The following is a 19785-nucleotide window of genomic DNA, read 5'->3' on the forward strand; positions in this document are numbered from 1 at the left end:
GAAAATATTTTCAAAAATATTTATAATAAATTATATTAAATATTTTTTCAAGAATAAAAATTAGAAACATTTTATTTTTTATTTAAATAATAAATTAATTTTTAAACTATGATGAGACCAAAAACATTATGAGTTCAGTTTAATGAGCCTTAAAAAGGATTTTGTCCTGCAAAAACAGCAAAGCTCAAGTGAGCTTTTCCCTACAAGTGGCCACGTGCAATGCATTTGCCTCTTGTCCTTACAAAATTTAACTATAGGATTATCTTTCCTCTTTTTTTATTTGGGTAAATTATATTTTGCTATCCGAAGTTGGGACGGTGTATTAAACCAAAAACAAAAATTAGATAATAAAATATAAAGTTTGATATAATTTGAATGACAAAATATAATTTATCCTTTATATTTTAATTGAACAAATGGTGTCGATTTTTAAAAATGTATTCCACGTTCTGTTTAATGGACTGAAAAGAAAGCATTTTGCCCAGTGGAAAGCCATGCAAAACCTGACAATCATTCAATATTTCGTGTTGAAATAAAATACGTCAAGGATTAACTTGACTGAAGTATGTAGGGCTCGGTAGGCGTATAAAAGGTGTGGGTTAGACTAATTTAGATAATTTTTTTGGCTCAATCTAATATTTATGATTTTAAAAAAGTTTAGCCTAGCCCGACAGTCATCAAAATCACACTTTGCGGTCTAATTAAGTTGGACCGAGTTGGTGTAGTTTTTGTGGTCTTTAATATAGAGTTAGTTACATATACAATCATATTAGTATTTATAACAACTTATGTTTTTGTTACGATTATTTGTCATAATAAATGTACTTTTCTAAGGTGAAAGTTAGCAAATATGTAAAAATATAAGATGTCAATTACATTGTGTAGAAAATAAACACTTATACATGGTTATATATGTAAGGTTTAATTACAGTTAGACTTTTTTGAAAATGCTAAATTACACTTTTTTCTAAAAATTTTTTGAAACTACACTTACACCTCCTCCGAAAATTCTCGCTTTACACCTGACCTCCTTCTGTTAGGATTTGGGTGAAAATTATTGATTTAAGCAAAATAAAATACATAATATTTTTAATTCTATCCCTCATTTAATAAATTCGTGTATATTGTTGTAACTATCATCATCTCCTTAAGGCATCCATTTCCTAGGTACATGGTTTTGAATACGCAGACCAACGTTGGGCATGCCACAATATTGGGCTTCGATATTATTGGTGATCATCTCTTATAATTATTAAACGGATAATGTAGTAATAGACATCTCAGAATGAGCAGAGTTATGTACAAAGTCATGCTTCGATGGAGGATTGATCATCGATAGTAGGAATGATGTCAACAATGTTCTACTCGTCATGGTAACTTAGTTCTTTTTGGGTGCCACAAGGCATTTGATGCGATGACGGTAAACATTGAATAGGAGAAAAAGATGCGGGACAAAGATGTTCCACAGGGTGTGCCAGAAATTTGTTTACAAAAATTTCGATTTTGTAAAATATAATTACGAGAATAGAAAAATATGAACAAATGAAATTTTTATAAATTTAAAGTCAGGTTACAGTTTTTGAGATTGAAGATTATCCCCTGATTCTTCTCTTTGAGTGTTGATCAAAGACTAGAAGTAGGAGTGGGGGTTCCAGGTATTTCGGATCCCGATTCGACCCATTCGAGTTCAGGTTGAATTTTTTGAATTTATTTCTAAAAAAGACGCTACCCAAACTTAAAACTTCGGATTGGGGTACGGATAAGAAAGTTCAATCCAAACTAGCAGAGAGAATATCCAAAAATTTTAATTAAAATATACATTTAATTAAGGACCGACTAAGAGTCTTTGACTAGGGTTTTATCATTCTTCCTCTTTTCTCCTACTTCAACGCTTTCTTCTTCTTCTTCTTCTTTTTCTTCTAACAAAAATCTCTCTTACATTTCTCTCACAAATCCTAAAATTTCAAAGAAAGAAAATGAAATAAAGTTATCAAAATCTAAAAGGTAGTATTTTTCTATTATTTCCTCCTCTTCTATTTTTTTGTTAATAATAAATTGAAATATTTTTAATTTATAAACTCAGAAAATAGAAATGTTTAATAAATAAATAAATAAGGGAAACCCGTTTGTTTGCAAAAACAAATGAAATTGAATGGGACAGAATTCAGAGGAAGTAACTAATGATTTGTTGGAGAATTTCGACAATCTCTTGGGATATTGAGCTTCATTTTCTTGGTGTTTGAGGGCTTGGCTTTAGTGGTCTTTGTATGGCAAGTTGAGTTTTTGTTCTTTGTTTGTGTTCAGTTGAAAATTTGGAATCATGACTTCATAATTTAAGATAAAATTTAAAAATTGAGTACCCTATCAAAATTTGAGTCAGAATCGGGTAGTTAATTAATTTGGGTACCCAACTCAAATTACTCAAACCCGCATTACGCGATTCGAAGCCCACTCCTAGCTAGAAGCGTATTCTTGAATCGAACTCCGAGATGTAAAGGAAAAATACGAATTACCTTAAAATATAACATCAACAGTTTCACAATTTGATGCCAAAGAAGACATGGGACCTTCTCGATTACAGAGCTTTGCCGAGGCATGAACCTGGACTTGCTTTAGATTTGAGTCGCTTGGATTGTTAGTATCTAAAGTTTTTGTAGATGCCTCTTTTATAGGTACGAGCACGACTTAGGTAGTTTGAGCTCACTTCTATTGGGTTTGAACAATATGGACTTTACATAGATCGGACTCTTATAGGTCGTACTTAAATATGGTTTCGCCCAACTAGCCAATCTAAAATAAAAAAAGATTTTTGTATTTATTTTTAATTGACCCGTCAAAATGCATAAAGCTCAAATGTAATATGGTGTTATTGCGAATTTATATGTAAAGTCCAAATTTACCATAAACTTTAATTTGGATCAGTTTATTGTCACTTTTTTTTTTTACTTTTAATTGGCAATTTATTCCAAATTTCGATATCAACAATATGAAATAAAAAATTACAATACAATTTGCAAAAAATAACATTTATATCCAATAATATTACAAAGTGAGAAATTAAAGAAGAATGTGAGTAACATTATGACAAGTATAAGCTTAAAATATATTTACAACGCTTGACAATGAAAATGGCTAGCATAATTATAGATCAATTTCGTTATTAACAATAGTAATAAATAATTAGTATAAAAATGATTCAATATCAATAAATTTAAAATATAATAATACAAGAAATACAACATCAAGGGACAACGTTACAAAAATAAAAAATGTAATTAAAAAAATATCAATAAACATAAAAATAAAATAAAAAATAACTTATCTTATTAAATTTGAATTGCTTATAAAAAAAAATCCAAACGACTTTGACTAATAAAGTATTTAGAGATAATTACACTCTCCTCATTGAGATTTGGTGTAATTACACATAGATTTTATGTGGATTGAAAAATTACATTCAGCACTCCCTGAAGTTTGCTTCTGTCTAACAAATAAGTCCCTATGTTAGTCAAAAATTCACTGAATTTACTAATATTAACAAAAAAAATTGAATGAAAGTTGATATTTATCCTTGATTGACTTAAAACTAATTTATTGTAGGTCAAATAAATTTTTTGTGACTAAACTACCCTTATAAAGGTGAAGATATACCTACTCACATGCATTAATGAGCTAAGATGTATGATGGTAATTTGGTCATAAAAATATTATTTGGACTTGCTATAAGTCAGTAATAAGTCAATTTAGAGTAAATATATTTTTTTTCTGATTTTTTAGTTAATATCGGTAAATTCGATGGATTTTAATTAACAGATAAACTTATTTGTTAGACGAAAGCAAACCTCAAAAGTGCTAAATTTAATCTTTCAAACTACGAAAAATTTAAATATAATTATACTAAATTTTAAAAGAGTGATCGTAATTATCCCAATTATTTATTAAGAATCATTCTTCGTACAGCAATAATAAGTAGGCGTTATTCTATATGTCATCAACAGTGATACTTTGTAGGAATTTTAAAAATTCTGAAAAATAAATCAAATGCACCTTAAAATACCGTCCATTTAATGTCATTTGAGAACAAATTGGTGACAGTTTTTTACACGAAACAATATGATAATTTATAGGGATAATTTCACTCCCGTCTCTTAAAATTTGATGTAATTATACATAAACTTTATGTGGCCTTATGAATTAAATCTAGCATCATTGAGGTTACTTTCATCTAACAAATAAGTTCTCTGTCAGTCAAAAATTAATTGAATTTGTCGATATTAACAAAAAAATTGAATGAAAATTGATATCTACCCTCGATCGACTTATCACTAGCTTATTGCATATTAAATATTTTTTTTTCAATATAAATTATCCTTATAACGATGAAAAATTACCTCCTCACATGCATTAACGTGTGAAAGACGTATGAAGATAATTTGGTTATAAAAAAAATTATTTGACCTACTATAAATCAGTAATAAATCAATCATGGGTAGATATAAATTTTTTTTTCTTATTTTATTCGTTAATATCAACAAATTCGATAAATTTAGACTAAGATAGGAGCTTATATGTTAGATAAAAACAGATTTTATGGGTGCTAGATGTGATTTTACAAATTACAGGAGATCTACATGTAATTCTATCAAGTTTCAAAAGCGGGAAGTGTAATTGTCCCTAATTTACAATATATTTTTTTATACGAAAAGACAGGATAGAATGAATTTTCTTAAATTTATGATCTAATCTTTCAAAAAAAGAAAAAATGGCCAACTAAACATAATTTTACAATTTTAAAATAGTATAAAATTGAAAAGATAATCCCTAATCTTGTATTGGTTGAAATGGGTGAATTCTCCATGTGACATGCCATAGATATTATCATCCCAAAAGTTAGCTGTTATTATCCAACTTGATAATCCAGTTGGACGGGAATATCTGCAGGGTCCCTCAATTTACATCACTGCTTTCACAATCATTATTCATTTTTGCTCATCTCTCATTTCATAAATCTCCAATTTCCTCCATCCAAAAGAGGCTGCTCAATAATGTATGCCAGGAATCCAATCTGTACAAGCAACAGCGAAAAATGGCGAATTGTCAGGTAGTGATGCTGCCCCTTTTCTCGCTCTTGAGCATTTGAATATTCAAATCGACGATCGCTCTCATGTATCTATCCGTTCCTCACTGTTCAAGTTTTCTTTTAATGTAGCCTGATTGGTTGATGCATTTGAAGCTTCTCGACTTTCTTAGCTGTCATCTTGACTGTGATTTTCTCACAATCAAGAAAGTCATCAGCTCTTGAAACTTCTTTTGTTATTCGGTCAATTTTTTCTGTGGAGGTATTTGCTTTCAGTATTCGACTGATAATTTGTGGGTCTAATTCACTGTTTTGGCTGAGCAAGATTATATAGTATTTGCAAAGTGTAACTTGTGCCCCTCCTTTCCTCTTGTGTGTGTGTGTGCGCGCGTTGTGTGAAAAGGAGTAGAGATTCGTAATCTTAGCTGGTTGGGTTGTGATGAAGCTTATGGTGAGTAGTAATATGTGTCCGAGAAGTGCTGTGTGCTGTTCGACGTCAAAATGCAGAACAAGAGCTTGATGCTAATCTGTTCATCTTTCTGATGCAGGTGAAATATGTGTTTTCAAAGGGAATGAGTGCGTTGTTTGATAAGGATAAATAGGCCTACGACCTGCAGAGCAATCGCAAGGAAATGTCTGCCTACGGACATGAAATGGAGCGGGAATACTCTGCTCAAAGTCTTTCGACCAGAGGAAGTTCGGGTATATATCTTGATCATGGTTTTTAGTAGTCTGCCTATTGCAAATAGAGATTCAAACGGTAATCTATAAGAATTACCGAAAATTATTCATAATGTGAAATTTGAGCATGAGGGCTTGATCTTAGTCGATTCCTATGTTAAATTTTAAGAATGGAATATATAAGCAAAAAGTTGCACGTTTAGTATGTAACTTAAAAGTAGCAAAATTGGGTCGAAGGTTCTTTATAAAAGTAATATGGTGTGTGATTCTCCTAAAAAGTTTCACCGTCTGACTGGGAAAATACATGGATTATCTGTATGATAACCCATTGCCACCAGGTGAATGTCAACGATATTAACATCCAATTAAAGTAATGCTTGTTCTGTCAACTTTCAGCTTTTTACATGAATGATTCATTGATTGTTATCCTTGGATTGTCACAGAAATGGGAAGCCATTATACTACCGAGGCAGGAATATACATGTCAGCTTCTGCTGCTACAGTCTTTATTTCTGGGCTTGTTACAGTTGGGATATCAGTAGTTTCGTTGCTGATTGCATTGACAGTGATGTTAAATTCCTGCCAAAGTAGGAATTCTGGAGTTCTTGAGATGTACAGAAATACACATGATTATGATTATTGCAGGAATTTTGCCCTGCATGCAGAGCTGAACAGCTTAGGTGCAGACCTTTTCCCTGAAATTTGCAAGGATATCAATATACAGTATATCAAAGAAGGACAATACAAGAGAGATTTGAATATTACAGTTGGCATTGCTGAGGGCTTCTTTAGCAGTTTGAGACCGCAAAATGATGGTCGAGATGTTGTTCTGATGGATGCCGATGACTTGTTGGGTTCAGAAACTTTGGTTGTTAATGACATGAGGTATCCGTAATTCCTCCTAATCTTAGCAAGTTCTATAGCCTATGTTGCTAATGTCATAATTTATCATATGAAGCTTGTGCTTTCTGGATGATTCTGAATGGTCACTGGCCACAGTTCAATGCTCAAATGAAACTACTGTTTTCAGCTTAAACTGAAGCTTGATTAATCATGAATTTTGAAAGTGTGTTTGATTCTCGATGTCAGTTGGCAAAACCCAACTGTGTCCTCCAATTTAATCCACTCATATTTAGCTTGTTTTTCATGAAAACACTAACATGCACATGGATTTGGAATGTGTTGGAAGAATAGCATCAACTGAGCTCTAACAGATAAAATCTGGATTTGGCAAAATAAATAGCCAGATTCATGTAGCTAAAGACATAAATTGCTTGATAAAAGTACTAAACTATCTCTTTCTTGGTGATGCAGGATCAAGAAAGATAATTTGCATGGAAGCATCAGAGATGCAAATTATTTGAAACACATTTTTGCCATGAAGTTGTGCTTGAAACTCCAATCCAGCAGATGGCCGTTGATTTTGTTCTCAAGGAGACCTGAGAAACTGAGAAACACTACTGTAGAGCATCTTATGTCCATGAGATGTCATGGTTGGTCTTCACTTATCATGAGGTAATTATTCTTACTTTTCAGTGCTAGAATTTTAAAATTTCATGATTAACATATCTCGTAGATATTTTCTTTGTCCAATTTCTATCTTAATAAAGTATCTTTAACATCTTTAATTTGTTTGCTGTCATTATTTAGTAACTTAGGGGATTGCTGGACATGCATGGGTGGATTTGGACTGGAAGGAGTGAATTTAGAAGAAGATAGTGGAAAATAATGAATTTAAGAATGAAATGGAGACAGGAAAAGAATGAATTCAAAAATGGAATGGAGATGGAAAAGGAAGGGTAATTGAGCCTAACATTTTCTACACTTGGTATGGCAAAGGAATAAGGAATTGAATCAAGATGCCTTATTCATTCCATTCATTTAAGTGATCAGTAGAAATGAAAGGTTGGAATGAAACAAATAGAATAAATGTCTAAAATACCTTTCATTTATGAAATTCGGATTCCTGAAGGAATAAAAATTCCTGTTAATCATACGATAGAATCAGGAATGAACATGGGAATAAGCATTTCATTTCCAAATCTATCCCATTTTACTTCATTGATCTGAAATTTCTGCGAGGAATCACTGGCTTGTTGATGTCCTTATAACCCTACACCAGATGATTAATTAAAACTTTGCAGGGTGCGCCATAGCGAATTAGCCCCTGTAAGATCTTTTGAAAAACCCATTAACCACAATCTTAAATCTCTTTGTTTCTTAAGATTATGAACATTGAAAAGATGTAGGCTGGAGATTTAGTAAGTGCTGAATATAGGTAGATGTACTAAGATTGTGTGGCAGATAAGTTAATTGATATCAAGGTAACTGTGTTCAAGTATAATTTTCATGGTCACCAATTTGTATTACTAGACTTCATAATATAAATTATAGATTACATCATTAAAAAACTCGTAGACTACATCAAGAGTTTTCATTTCTATGTGTGTCGAAGTGGAGATGAAGATACTACTATAAACGGCACAAGGGCTCATAAGAAATCAAAATTGATCATCTTTCTTGACAGGCTAAACTAATCGAGCATGCACTTATTTTCCTCTGATATGAGAAATAATGCAATCTTGTTTCACTTTCGAGACTACCTATGTGTTAGTTCTCCTTGAAATTTGAGACAATTTGTATAACGAGTAAGAAAGTGAAACAAACTAAAAGTGTGTAGATTGGTTTGAGTTTCAAATACTTAAGGGTAGATTGCTGATCAGGTCCTGGAAAGAGAGTTTCAAAATATTTAACCTCTAATCGCTAGACTAAATATAGCTACCCATTGTTTAACAAAAAAAAGGACTGCATCCAAGCGATTACATGCATTTGATCATTATAATAGCAATCGAAAAACAATAATTTTCTATAAGATTTCTCTTGAAATGAAAAGCTTAAACAAAATAAGTTTTATGAGATTTCTCTAGCTGAAATGCATAAGAGTTATTTTATCTTAAAAAATATTGTAAATAACGTCAAATTTACAACCTTGGTTTAGTGTGAATGTGAAGGAAGGTGTAATATAATGAATACAGCAATAGGAATCAAAAGAGAAGAAAGAGGGACATTCTGTGGAGTTGCTGGGAAAGGTAATTTATGCAACATTTGGATTCATTTTCATTCACTTTGAGAAAATACTTTTCAAAATATTACAAACATTCTCACTGCTTGATCACTTGGAAGTTAATTGTAAACCATGTAAATAAACAAAGTACATGTAAGAGTAATGATACTCCCATTACTGGATCATGTAGCTCGAATAGAATTTATATACTTCACAGCTTTGTGGCAATACAACACATAAATGTACCCTCGAGTGCCTTATCAACCCTGCCCACAGCGTTCCCTAGATGAAACTGATTTTCTGCAACAGGAGGTCGTACACAAATTCCTTTGGCTGTTTGATGTGTATATTTATACTTTGTGGTCTATTCTCTCTCTTTCAGTTTACCATTCACTATTTTTATACCTTATCCAAATTTCGTATCTACCTTGCTATTACTGTTTCAGAATAGATGATGAAATGCTAATGGACTTTCAAGAATTTCTGTCAAGACGAAGGACAATGCTGCAACGAGAGGGCTTCCACATCACGTCTGTGATTAGCAGCCAGATGGATGCTCTAAGTGGCCGATACTCAGGCGATCGGGTTTTCAAGCTTCCAAACCCTTTTTTCCAATACAATATGGAAGATCACAGTGAAATTCACCCAATTCAGACGAGTAAGTTATTGCCAAACGAAGTGTAATCTCATTCTTTCGCATCAATAAGTGCAAAATTTTGATTTTTACTCAAGTTATGCATATTATTTGCCCATGAACAATTCAACACTGTTGTAGTTTTTGTCTCTGATGTGTACATACATGGCCAACTCAGGCTATATATAATCTTTGTATAATCCTGTATTTGTAGTTTGATTGCATGTAATGAGTTGAAACTTGGAAGTGTGGTGCAGAAAATTCTTCCCTTGCATGTACCATATTCTGTTATGATGCTGAAAGGTTAGAGGTATTTATACTTGTTCTAAGAAGGTATTTGTAATATTGTTACTAGTGGGAGTGTATTATGATACTTAAAAATGGTGATAGATGTAAACTTGTATATGTAACTTTTTGAAATATTGAAAATGTGTATTTATAAGATAAAAAATAGGATAAATTACGATCATCTCTCCTGAGGTTTAGCATAATTATAAATAATTCCTGGTTGTTTGAAAAATTACACCCTCCTGATTAACGTCCGTTTAACAACGAGCCCATTCTGTTATGTTTTTATTCAATTTTTCTGGTAAACTGATCAAAATATTCTTTTGGATTATAAATTATGCCTTTTATATATATTTATAATTTTTTTAAATATTTTTATGAACTAATACTCCCTCTAGATTATTTATTATGTCTACCCTCAATCTTTTTACATTTTTTAGATATTTTTTTTATTTTTTTTAAAAAATTCAACAAGGGTAAAATAGTAATGTTTATTCATCATTTAGAGGCTACATAATTATTTTTAATTTGAGGGGGGTATTCGTAATTATGCCAAATTTTAGGGAAATTATCCTAAAAAATAATATCTTTTATATAAAAAATAATTGAATCGATCAATGAATCAGTCTCTACTGTAATTATCATACTAATTATATTATTACTTAAAAAATAATCATATAAGTTAGAGCAAAAATAAAATTACTAATATCATTAAAGTTAGTTTGAATGACTTATAGTATAAGTTTAGTCAATATATTAAATTTATACCAAAAGGTAATTATTGTAATCCCCTCATTTAATTAATACTAGCTATTGAAGCATATTAGACATGAAATGTGTATAATTTAATATTTTTTATTTTTGTTTAATTATATAAAATAAATAACTAATAACTCCTCACATCTAGTAAATAGTATAGATATTGACAGTAAAAATAATCCAAAAATAATTATTTTTTCATCTTTAGACGCTAAAATTTCATTATAGAATTTCAATGGATGTATCATAAGAAAAACTTACCAGCCCAAATAATGAGATTGAATTTCAATAACTCAATTGAAAAAAATTATAAAAGAAAGTATAATCTTATGACAAAATCAAATACATTACATTGTATAAAAAGAGAAAAAATCAAACCCAAAAAATAAAGGAAAAAAATCGGATATTTTTGTTGGCACCACCATCAAGTATATGTGTGTATTTCAATCTGTGCGAACATTATATTTGTCTTGTAACATGAAGTAATTTATCTGCAAATTAAATATTAAATTTTCTGAAAATTTCCTCCTTTTTTCTTTATTTGTTAGAACTTTTATCCATATTTTTTTTATTTTTATTTTTTTGTTTTGTAAAAAGATTAAGGGACAAAGTGAAAATGATCCCAACGTTGGGGGTTGTCTGCATTTACCCTTTACAATTTTTACCGAACCCAAAATGCCCCTTAAATGGGTGTACATACATGGACGGAATATTTCATCATTATTCCCCTAAAAATACAAAATGCAATAAAATCAAAAAGTTGAAGGGTAATATGCAAATGACCTCATTACCATTGAGGGGGGAAGGGGGGTTGTCTGCATTTACCCTAAAAAATAAATCCGATGGGCTCAGGGCGAGTCCAATACAAAATTCATAACCCACCCCGGACTCGATCGAGTCCAATAAATTATGCCTCGAACTGGCCTAAGGAGCACGAAACCCAGACCATTAGGGCGGGTCGACATCGGGGCCGATTGGCCCGACACGATTACCATCCCTAAAGCAACCTAATACACATCGCTATGGTACCATAACTCAAATGATTGATTTTGCACTATTATATTAGGAAATTCTTAATTGGATGTTGTAACTCCAATAGAGAGTTTCGTGCAGAGTCGTTCAATGAACTTGTCCCAATCAAGAAGCCACACCACACTATTGCTCCACACAATTGCCGATCATGATAAATGAAACCGAGTAATAAGTTGCATAATCCATCAAGAAATATTGGCACGGAAGATAAAATGCCGGTTCTGTTATGCTATACAACAAACTTCCATGAATATATAATATACACGACTCCTGGAAGAACTCCGTTATGTTAAAACTATTCAGAGATTGTTACTGCACAACTAAAGATCGTTTTCCTTCTCGTTTTGAGTGATCGTATGCTGTCGAATCACCAGTGGGGATATTGGTGTTTGGGATGCAAGCAAATACCACTTTTGAAGTGGCTATAGAAATGCAAAAGAGCCTCTTTCTCTGGGAGGAAATATCTTCTCAAGTATGTCCATCTTCAAGCAACCTGTAGTTTAGAAGGTCAGAGAATAGGGATCAGCATTCGACCTGCTTGGTACCAATAACAAGTGATTGAACCTTGAACTCTATCAAATCCATGAAAACATCAGGTTGGTGCAGCAGCCATCCTACTTACTGTCCTAAATATAGTACTTTGCTTTTCTCGTCTGTTTGTTTTGTATTTTTTTTTCCTTAAATAGGTATACATGGTTCATTGCAAGTTGCCACAAGGTTTTGGTGAAGCTGTGCCTTACACTATACTTCTGCAAAATACAAAGCAAACCAGTTAATTAGTTTGGGCAACATTGGCCTCTCAGAATGATTATTCCAGCAAAATTGGTATTCTATGGCTTCCAAAATCAGAAGCACTAAGGCTTTAGGAAAATCTACACCAGAGTTCAGCTGGGGATTCATAAAATTGGGTGTAACTTTTGGTCAAATGGTGCTCCAGCAAAATCCTGAACCTTGCAACACGGCATCCAAAATCCAGAGCACTAAAGGACTTAGGAAAATCTATGCTCTACTCAAGCTTAGGTTCCCTCGAAACAGTTATATCTTTGATAGTATGGTCCTAAAAGATGGCCATTAAACATAATAAAATCTTAACAAGGGGACTTCAATGGACTATGCAAATTAAAACTCTGAGAAGAGTTATCATTTTTCAAATTTATTTTTGAGGGAGAAAAAGGCAGGCAGCAGTACCATTGCAGGATTTCTTTCACACAAGGATGGTACAAGAGCTCTTAAGTTTTGGACCATCCTTATACTTCTTTCTCACTCAAGGATGGGAAGAGAGCTGTTAAGTTTGGATCATCCTTATGCTTGACCCACATTGCATTGAACTGTGGTCTATGGGACCTATAAAATTCAATAAAGATATAGAAGTCATCACCACTCATGTGAAAGATATGACATAGATACCTGAAAACAGTTCTCGATACGCATAATCCGATAAATAATATACTAAAAGACAGAGTTATACTCACACACGAATCAGTTTTAGCATTTGAAGGATGAGTGATCTAATATCTTCACATGCAACCTTGAGCGCTGCATCCTTGTATAGAGTGATGAGCTCATCCACCAACCTGAGAGCCAATAGCAAAATATATGTGGATGAACATGATAGGAAATTCACAAATCATCCAAGGAGCCGTTTGCATGATTTTCAAGATGGAAATGCACCCCAACTTTACTTTATACACTTTTAAGTTACATTAACACCCAGGGGAAAAATAGACATAGTAAACAATAAACCTATAGGTACAGCTATTAATATAAATATCTCTAGTTATATGAAATCACGGGTAATCTTTAAAGGATTGATAGGGACGTCTTCAGAATTACAAGGAAAAGGATGCCAATACCAATGAGGATGTCAGGTGTCAACCATGTGTATCACTGAATAATGTTTTTAGAAAAGAAGGCCTGAATTCAAAATGGTTTAGGAAGAGAGAGAAAGTCAATTGTCATGACGAAACATTGTCATTTATTTAGTTTTACAAATTTCTGGTTTTATCTTATTTTTTTCACAACCTCTAGATTTTACAAATATGAGAAAGCCTCCATTGCCTCTGAGAATGTTTTAAGCGCCATCAACTGTCTCAAGCACCATATCAAATTTTTCTATTTTTATTTAATTTCTAGATCGCCAACTTGCTATGTCAGACACATACCATGCTGGGCACTTGATCCCGAGCATGTCCATGTCAAGCCCACTTCGAATGTGTGGTGCATCACAGCAAATTGATGAAAGTCTATCTTCCTAATCTAAAAGTTGCCAGTTGGATAAACAAAATTTCTATAGTTACAATACACATTTTATTGCATATTAGTATATTACAGATTTTACTTGCAAAGTTTTGGAATGTATAATTTGACAGGATCCTGTTTTATCTGTTTCCTTGAAGACATAAGCTTTCGACCTTTTCCTGGTAAACAATCCACATGCAAGATGTTCTTTTATATCTCTGGTATGTAGAGATGATCATAATAGTTACCTTTCAATGTACAGAGAATTCCTTATCCATGCAAGTTTCACAACAGTTGTCATTCGCTCCAGAACCTGAACCATTATCAGAGGATGGAGGGTTTGTACTTTCTGTGATTAAAATTGAAGCATCTAAAGGAAAACAGCAAGATGCAGAATGATGAAGTAACCAACTCATCAGGAGAAGTTGGATAAAGTTTAAAGTATAAGCAAAATTATCATGAGGCTGATCTAAGTTGGAGTTGTACGTTGCTAAAATAATGATTAATCAATACCCAAAATCATTTTGTTAAAACATAAGCACTAATACTGTAAGAAATTGATATCTTTGAAAACATTAAGATCATTATGCTTCCAAAAGTAGAAAATGTCTCACCAGTAAAACTGTTTCATCATCATCCGCATGCATCCACTTAAAGAAAAGAGGGAAAAGACGCCTGAAATGGGCAAGCAGTACGAGACCAAGACCACTGAACAGTGGCTCACAGTGTGTTAGCCATGTGATGCGCCGCTGCTTGTTTCTTGGTTGCCTTTCTAAATGATTTAACATTTCATTGAGCAGCTTCTCATACCTATAAATACCAACTTTAATGAACGGACGGCAAAGCAAATAGATGAGAGTGCTAATAGGAGAGGTTAAGATTCTAAACATATAAGGAGATGTCAACTCAGATTTTATGTTCGCATGGATCCATGGTGACAAGCATATTAAGTTGTTGCTCACTTATCCCACAATGTAAACAGAATATATTAGAAACTAGAGTCATTAGGTTGCTAAAAATTTTCAGCAAGTACACTGATACCGAAAATTATTAAAGAGCAGACTATCCAGTTTTGCTAAGTCACAAAACATAAAGTTCAGATACCATCCAATTAGCAATCTTCAATTATTGCATGCGGTTTATGATTTGCAAGTCACTGCAAATAGGTATTCTTGTCCACTATTTTCAATTTTACACTCAAGTGTCCTCAACGAATATGTCCAGAACATAATTAACTTTCTCAAAAAACTCATCGAAAAGTTCTTCAGTTTGATATAGTTGAGGGGATAAACACAGTATCAAATGAGTACCATGAACTACGGGGATTTCTTTGCTGAGTTAAAGTGACAAGAAGAACTGACATCTCCACCACATATTGCCATATCTCATCGTCAGAAGCAACATTTTGGCAGCAAGCATCAAGAATAACATCAGCATACACACCAATCTCTTCAGCATCCATATTTTTCGCAAGATATATAAAGCTTATCATGCCTTGGCCCTGAAAAGAGAAAAGTGAGTTTATACAACAGCGAAACTATTAACATGATGTCTTTCTAATACATGCAGTGATGTGAAGGAGCCTGGGTGCGTATAAATTTATAAGGTGTGAAAACATTAAATTTAAAATGGAGGGACAAACATTCAAACCGATCTAGCTTGTGCTGAAGCAGATGGGCATGATTAAACAGTTAAAAAGATAAAGATTCTGATTTGTGTTCATATCCAGTTGTTGACAATGGCAAACACCCTGACACTCCTCCCTAGTACTTAAAAAAATAAGTCTCGCCAGTTTATAGTTGGCATATGTACTTATTAGCATGTACGCGTCAGGAAAATTTCTTCTCTAAATCCATAAATAGAACTCCGAGGTGTTCAACATGAGAAATACATTAGAAAAAGTGGGATCTCCAATACATCCGAAATAAGTAAAAAGAAACTAGAAACCTATAAATGCAGAGTATCGGCTTTTATAGAATAAAACCACTTTATCCATTTACGAATCTCTTCCTCTATTGTCATTGGCAGCATAGGATACTAAATGGAATTTTATGGCAATTATTTAGCCCTTCAAAATGTCATTGCTTTACATTACCCCCACAAAGAGTACTTCACAGGAAAATAAACTACAACATGAAATATACTAGTTTCCAATACGGAAGTTCCCAAATATTGATTTTGTTCGGTGTGCATGGGTGAATGGACAGGTGGGTGGGGTGGGGGAGTGTCGAACCATGAACCAAACATGGACAACAAGTCTAAGATGTATGGCACAAAAATCCAAAAACAAGGGGGGTTGGATTTCCTACAAATAAATAACCATCATCTCCAATCCCAAACACAGGAACAGAAAAAGAGAAAATACAAGATTGGATCAACACAGATCTCTGTTTAAACTCCAAACTCTTGCAAACTCAAAATGCATCACTGACCAGATTCTAAAATGGATCTCATTATTACCATAGTTCAGGACAGAAACTGCCAGGGGTAACAAAATTCAGGCAATAATGCAACTATTAATGCTTTCGACTGCATCATGAAATGTTAAATCGCAAAGGCCAGAAAGCCTAAGGATACGTGGAGGCAAAAGAAAAGATTGCAGATACTTATACCACAACTACAAGTATAAAGGCCACACAATAACAGGTTCAGGGCATGGGCATATTTTGTCAAAGCAACAAGTGGACATCAGCAAAGAAGAAATTTAACAGAAAAAAGAAGGGAGTAATAAATACTAGTGAACAACTTACTTTCACTTCAGGAGACCAGTGATCAAGAGCTGTGAGAGCACATGGAATCAACAAAGGGGACAACTTCCCTATATATGGAGCATCCACCTAAAATAAGCACACAACATCACAAAGTTCCAGCATTATACACACAATTCTTTTCTTCAATTTCAAACACCAAGTCTTTTCTTCAATTTGCACAAAGAACAAGACTCGTAAATGTACCAGACACAATGACCTGAGTAACAAACCATCTGAACTGATAGGCAGCCAAAATAGCATAAGCCACCGGTGCCCTTGCGCTGGCTGCAGAAATTCCATCACCCTCTTCACTAGCATCGATGGCGCTCTCCTTAATGTTACTCTTCAGCAAAGGCAAAACCTCGGGCATCAATTCGATCACCAGCTTCTTTCCACTCTCCACCACACCACCGAAATCCAACTCCAATTCACCAATTTTCATCAAACACTTGGAGTGCATGAAATCATCATAATAAGCTTGAGCAAATTCTTTGAAAGCGGAGACCGCGGAACCCGAAAGCGAGTCGGGGACCCACGAGAGATGTATGCTAGTGGAGTTTGAAGAGGAAGCTAATGCGGCGCAGCACAATGCGAAGTCTTTAACTTTGACTCGAACTTCGGGCTCGGAAATTGTGGTGTTGGAGAGGAGAGACTGGAGTTGGGATTTGACGGAGACATTGGAGTAGGATTCCGGCGGAGCGTAAGGAGTTCGGGAGAGTGATTCTTTCAGGGGTTCCGAGAATCTGCAAATTCAAGAAAAGTTAAAACATAAAGCTAATCACACACAGAGACGTATATACAAAACACACAGAAAGAGTAATTACCGAATGAGATTCTGCAGAAGAAGGGATGAAGAGGAACTCGACATTGCAGACTGGAAGCAACTTTCTTGAACGTCCAAGCTATCAGTTCCAACTGTAATTGTTTCTAGAGTTGTTGCCTGTGGGCAGCTCGCAGGGTTTCTGGAAATAATTAATTGGGTTTAATTATAATAATTTGATATTTATTAGGATAGCAATTTAATTATCTGGCCTATTCAAAACATATTGACTTCGATTATTGTTTAATAAGTTTTTCAGCTCGGCTCGAATTCAATTTGATTAGTGTAAAAATAACAGAATGTATATAAAAATATTAAATTATTCGAATTCAATTTATGTTTAATTTAATTAAAGTTTGTTCGACCATCATTGAATTATTGATCAAATCAAATTTAAACACAAATTTTGAAACTCAATCATAATTTAAATAAACTTAAAAAATAATATGTTGGATCCGATTTGAATCATTTACTGCTCCTATCTATTCTTATTATAAAAATATCATTCAATCGATAAGATATCTAACTGTTGAAAAATTTATGGCCCAAGACTGAAAATAGAGAGGCCCAATACACCCACTTAGCTACGGTTTGGCCCAAGCCCACGACCCACAAACTGACCCACGACTCGACCCGATTCAAATTGGTTACTTATTTTCTACTTAACCCTAATATTCTCTCATATCTCACATCTCTCTATTCCCCTTTGTGATTCACTTTCCTCTTGCAACGATTCTCCTTCCAAAACCAGGCTGATGGTTTATGGAAGGTGATCCCTATCTTCCATGTCCATCTTTCTCTCGGCTCTATAAATAGCAGATTCCTTCTACTATCTTATAAGAGAAAACTATTCCGATAAGCTCAGTGCAAATCTTTGTGAAATAGAGAGATTGAATGTCTCACTGACCATGTGCTAAGAAGATATATGTGATCGAGGGGTATAACCTTTGTGGCAAGGGCTTTGTGCCAAAACCGTGTGCAACCGTGGGTTTTATCTTAAGGCTGCCGATCTTAGTGATCATGAGTAAAGTCTAAGAAATGGATCTGGCTCTCTGAGCATTCGTTTGATCGATTATTTCCGCTGCTTAATATTGATGTTAATATCTTGTATATCTTTGTGAATTATTTCTGCAATAATGTTATGGGCTCTCCACCCAACAATAACTTATTCAATTTTTTAAACTTTACATTAACTGATAAATTAGTTTTTTTCTTGTCTTTCTTTCGTTTTTTAATTTAATGCAATGGTTTATATATTTTACTCTTATTTGTAATACATTGTATAATTAGATATATGTAGGAAATACGTGTCACAACAACTAGTCTTATTATAAAAATATCTTTCAACTGATAAGATAACTAATCTCTTCAATTTTTTAAATTTTACATTAACTGATAAATTAGTTTTTTTTTTTATTTTCTTTCTTTATTTTTTAATTTGATGTAATGCTTTATATATTTTACTATTTTTTATGATATATTTTAAAATAATAAAATTATTTATTATATACAAGTGAAAAATGTATGCCACAACGGTTATATGTATATATATATATATAAATAAAGAGTGATTTTATAATTATATCAATGTCAACAAAGTGAGAAATTCATCAATTCGATTAATAAACTCATATTAAATAATAAAAAAAATCTATTATAATAAATTAATATTAAATAAAACAAATATTTATACACATCTAATAAAACTCAAATTCATAACCTCAAACTTACACGTAGGAATCGATTCTGCCGTATGTAGTAACCAAACATTCCTTCAAAATCACAAGATTATAGTCAAAAGGAAACACGTAATAATATAAGATTGAAGAACGTGGTTTAATGTAATATGAGAACGACATCATTAGGCAACATGGCCTGCACCCACTTGCAATTACGATGTCTCTATCATTTTGCAAATTTCCTTTTGTTTTTTTAGGATTGTCAAAGTAAATAATCTAATCGAAGGTGGGATGATTTTTTTATGACAAGAATAGTGTCGTAAAAAAACCTGTTTGAAATAATTTACCAAGGATGAAAAAATCTATCGCAATCTATGCTAACAAACATACACGTTCATTGAAAATTTAATCTGAATGCAAATTATTATTTACAACGGACATGGCAACATGATTACTATACAAAAACGATGAAAATCATCAGAATTCTCGTAGAAAAAAATAGATACTAATTTTCATAAATATTAATTATAAAAATCACTCATTTTCATTTAATTCTCTATTTTTTCTAGACAGGACTGACATATAACTAATGGCTTTCATAATCCAAAAGAGGCTCCACTTAATTATCTAATGGAATAAAGCACATGCAAAAGGATGCAAAGCAAGACAACAAAATTATTTTAACCTAAGCCCATCAATTCATTCTTTGTGTATTTATTTATTTTTGAAAAATTGCATTAGCACCCCTGAAGATACATCTAAT

At 32.9% G+C, this 19785-nt stretch overlaps 2 protein-coding genes across 8 annotated transcripts; one reads left to right on the plus strand and one right to left on the minus strand.

Annotated features, from left to right (window-relative positions):
• Positions 1 to 4943: 4943 nt before the first annotated feature.
• Positions 4944 to 9702, plus strand: LOC105160916 (uncharacterized protein At2g39920). Of its 5 annotated transcripts, none has more exons than XM_011078440.3 (5): positions 4944 to 5101; positions 5626 to 5779; positions 6202 to 6643; positions 7073 to 7273; positions 9269 to 9702. In XM_011078440.3, exons 2-5 carry the CDS (start codon positions 5710 to 5712, stop codon positions 9504 to 9506), a joined length of 951 nt encoding a protein of 316 aa, XP_011076742.1. In that variant the 5' UTR covers positions 4944 to 5101; positions 5626 to 5709; the 3' UTR covers positions 9507 to 9702. The 5 variants fall into 5 exon arrangements, with proteins under 5 accessions (XP_011076742.1, XP_011076743.1, XP_011076740.1 ...); XM_011078441.3 differs by lacking the exon at positions 4944 to 5101 and adding an exon at positions 5176 to 5339; XM_011078438.3 differs by lacking the exon at positions 4944 to 5101 and adding an exon at positions 5346 to 5528.
• A 1982-nt stretch (positions 9703 to 11684) lies between these two features.
• On the minus strand, positions 11685 to 17508 carry LOC105160917 (ARM repeat superfamily protein). Of its 3 annotated transcripts, XM_011078445.3 has the most exons (10): positions 17348 to 17508; positions 16741 to 17266; positions 16524 to 16610; positions 15084 to 15274; positions 14388 to 14583; positions 14022 to 14086; positions 13008 to 13109; positions 12724 to 12879; positions 12158 to 12284; positions 11685 to 12028 (listed from the first exon to the last, which is right to left on the minus strand). In XM_011078445.3, exons 1-8 carry the CDS (start codon positions 17389 to 17391, stop codon positions 12783 to 12785), a joined length of 1308 nt encoding a protein of 435 aa, XP_011076747.1. In that variant the 5' UTR covers positions 17392 to 17508; the 3' UTR covers positions 11685 to 12028; positions 12158 to 12284; positions 12724 to 12782. The 3 variants fall into 3 exon arrangements, with proteins under 3 accessions (XP_011076747.1, XP_011076746.1, XP_088735453.1); XM_011078444.3 differs by lacking the exon at positions 12158 to 12284; XM_088879327.1 differs by having other exon boundaries at positions 11685 to 12284.
• Positions 17509 to 19785: the final 2277 nt, after the last annotated feature.

Source organism: Sesamum indicum, linkage group LG4, assembly GCF_026168435.1.
Source record: "Sesamum indicum cultivar Baizhima isolate 11 linkage group LG4, ASM2616843v1, whole genome shotgun sequence".
Classification (NCBI taxonomy): Eukaryota; Viridiplantae; Streptophyta; class Magnoliopsida; order Lamiales; family Pedaliaceae; genus Sesamum; species Sesamum indicum.

Coding starts and splice junctions, on each gene's coding strand:
- LOC105160916 (XM_011078440.3), top strand. CDS start 5,710: ATGTCTGCCTACGGACATGAAATGGAGCGGGAATACTCTGCTCAAAGT. Junction 5,780..6,201: donor TTCGACCAGAGGAAGTTCGG/GTATATATCTTG, acceptor GGATTGTCACAG/AAATGGGAAGCCATTATACT. Junction 7,274..9,268: donor TGGTCTTCACTTATCATGAG/GTAATTATTCTT, acceptor TTACTGTTTCAG/AATAGATGATGAAATGCTAA.
- LOC105160917 (XM_011078444.3), bottom strand. CDS start 17,391: ATGTCGAGTTCCTCTTCATCCCTTCTTCTGCAGAATCTCATTCG. Junction 15,275..16,523: donor ACTGGTCTCCTGAAGTGAAA/GTAAGTTGTTCA, acceptor TTCTCTTTTCAG/GGCCAAGGCATGATAAGCTT. Junction 14,087..14,387: donor ATGATGAAACAGTTTTACTG/GTGAGACATTTT, acceptor ATAATGGTTCAG/GTTCTGGAGCGAATGACAAC.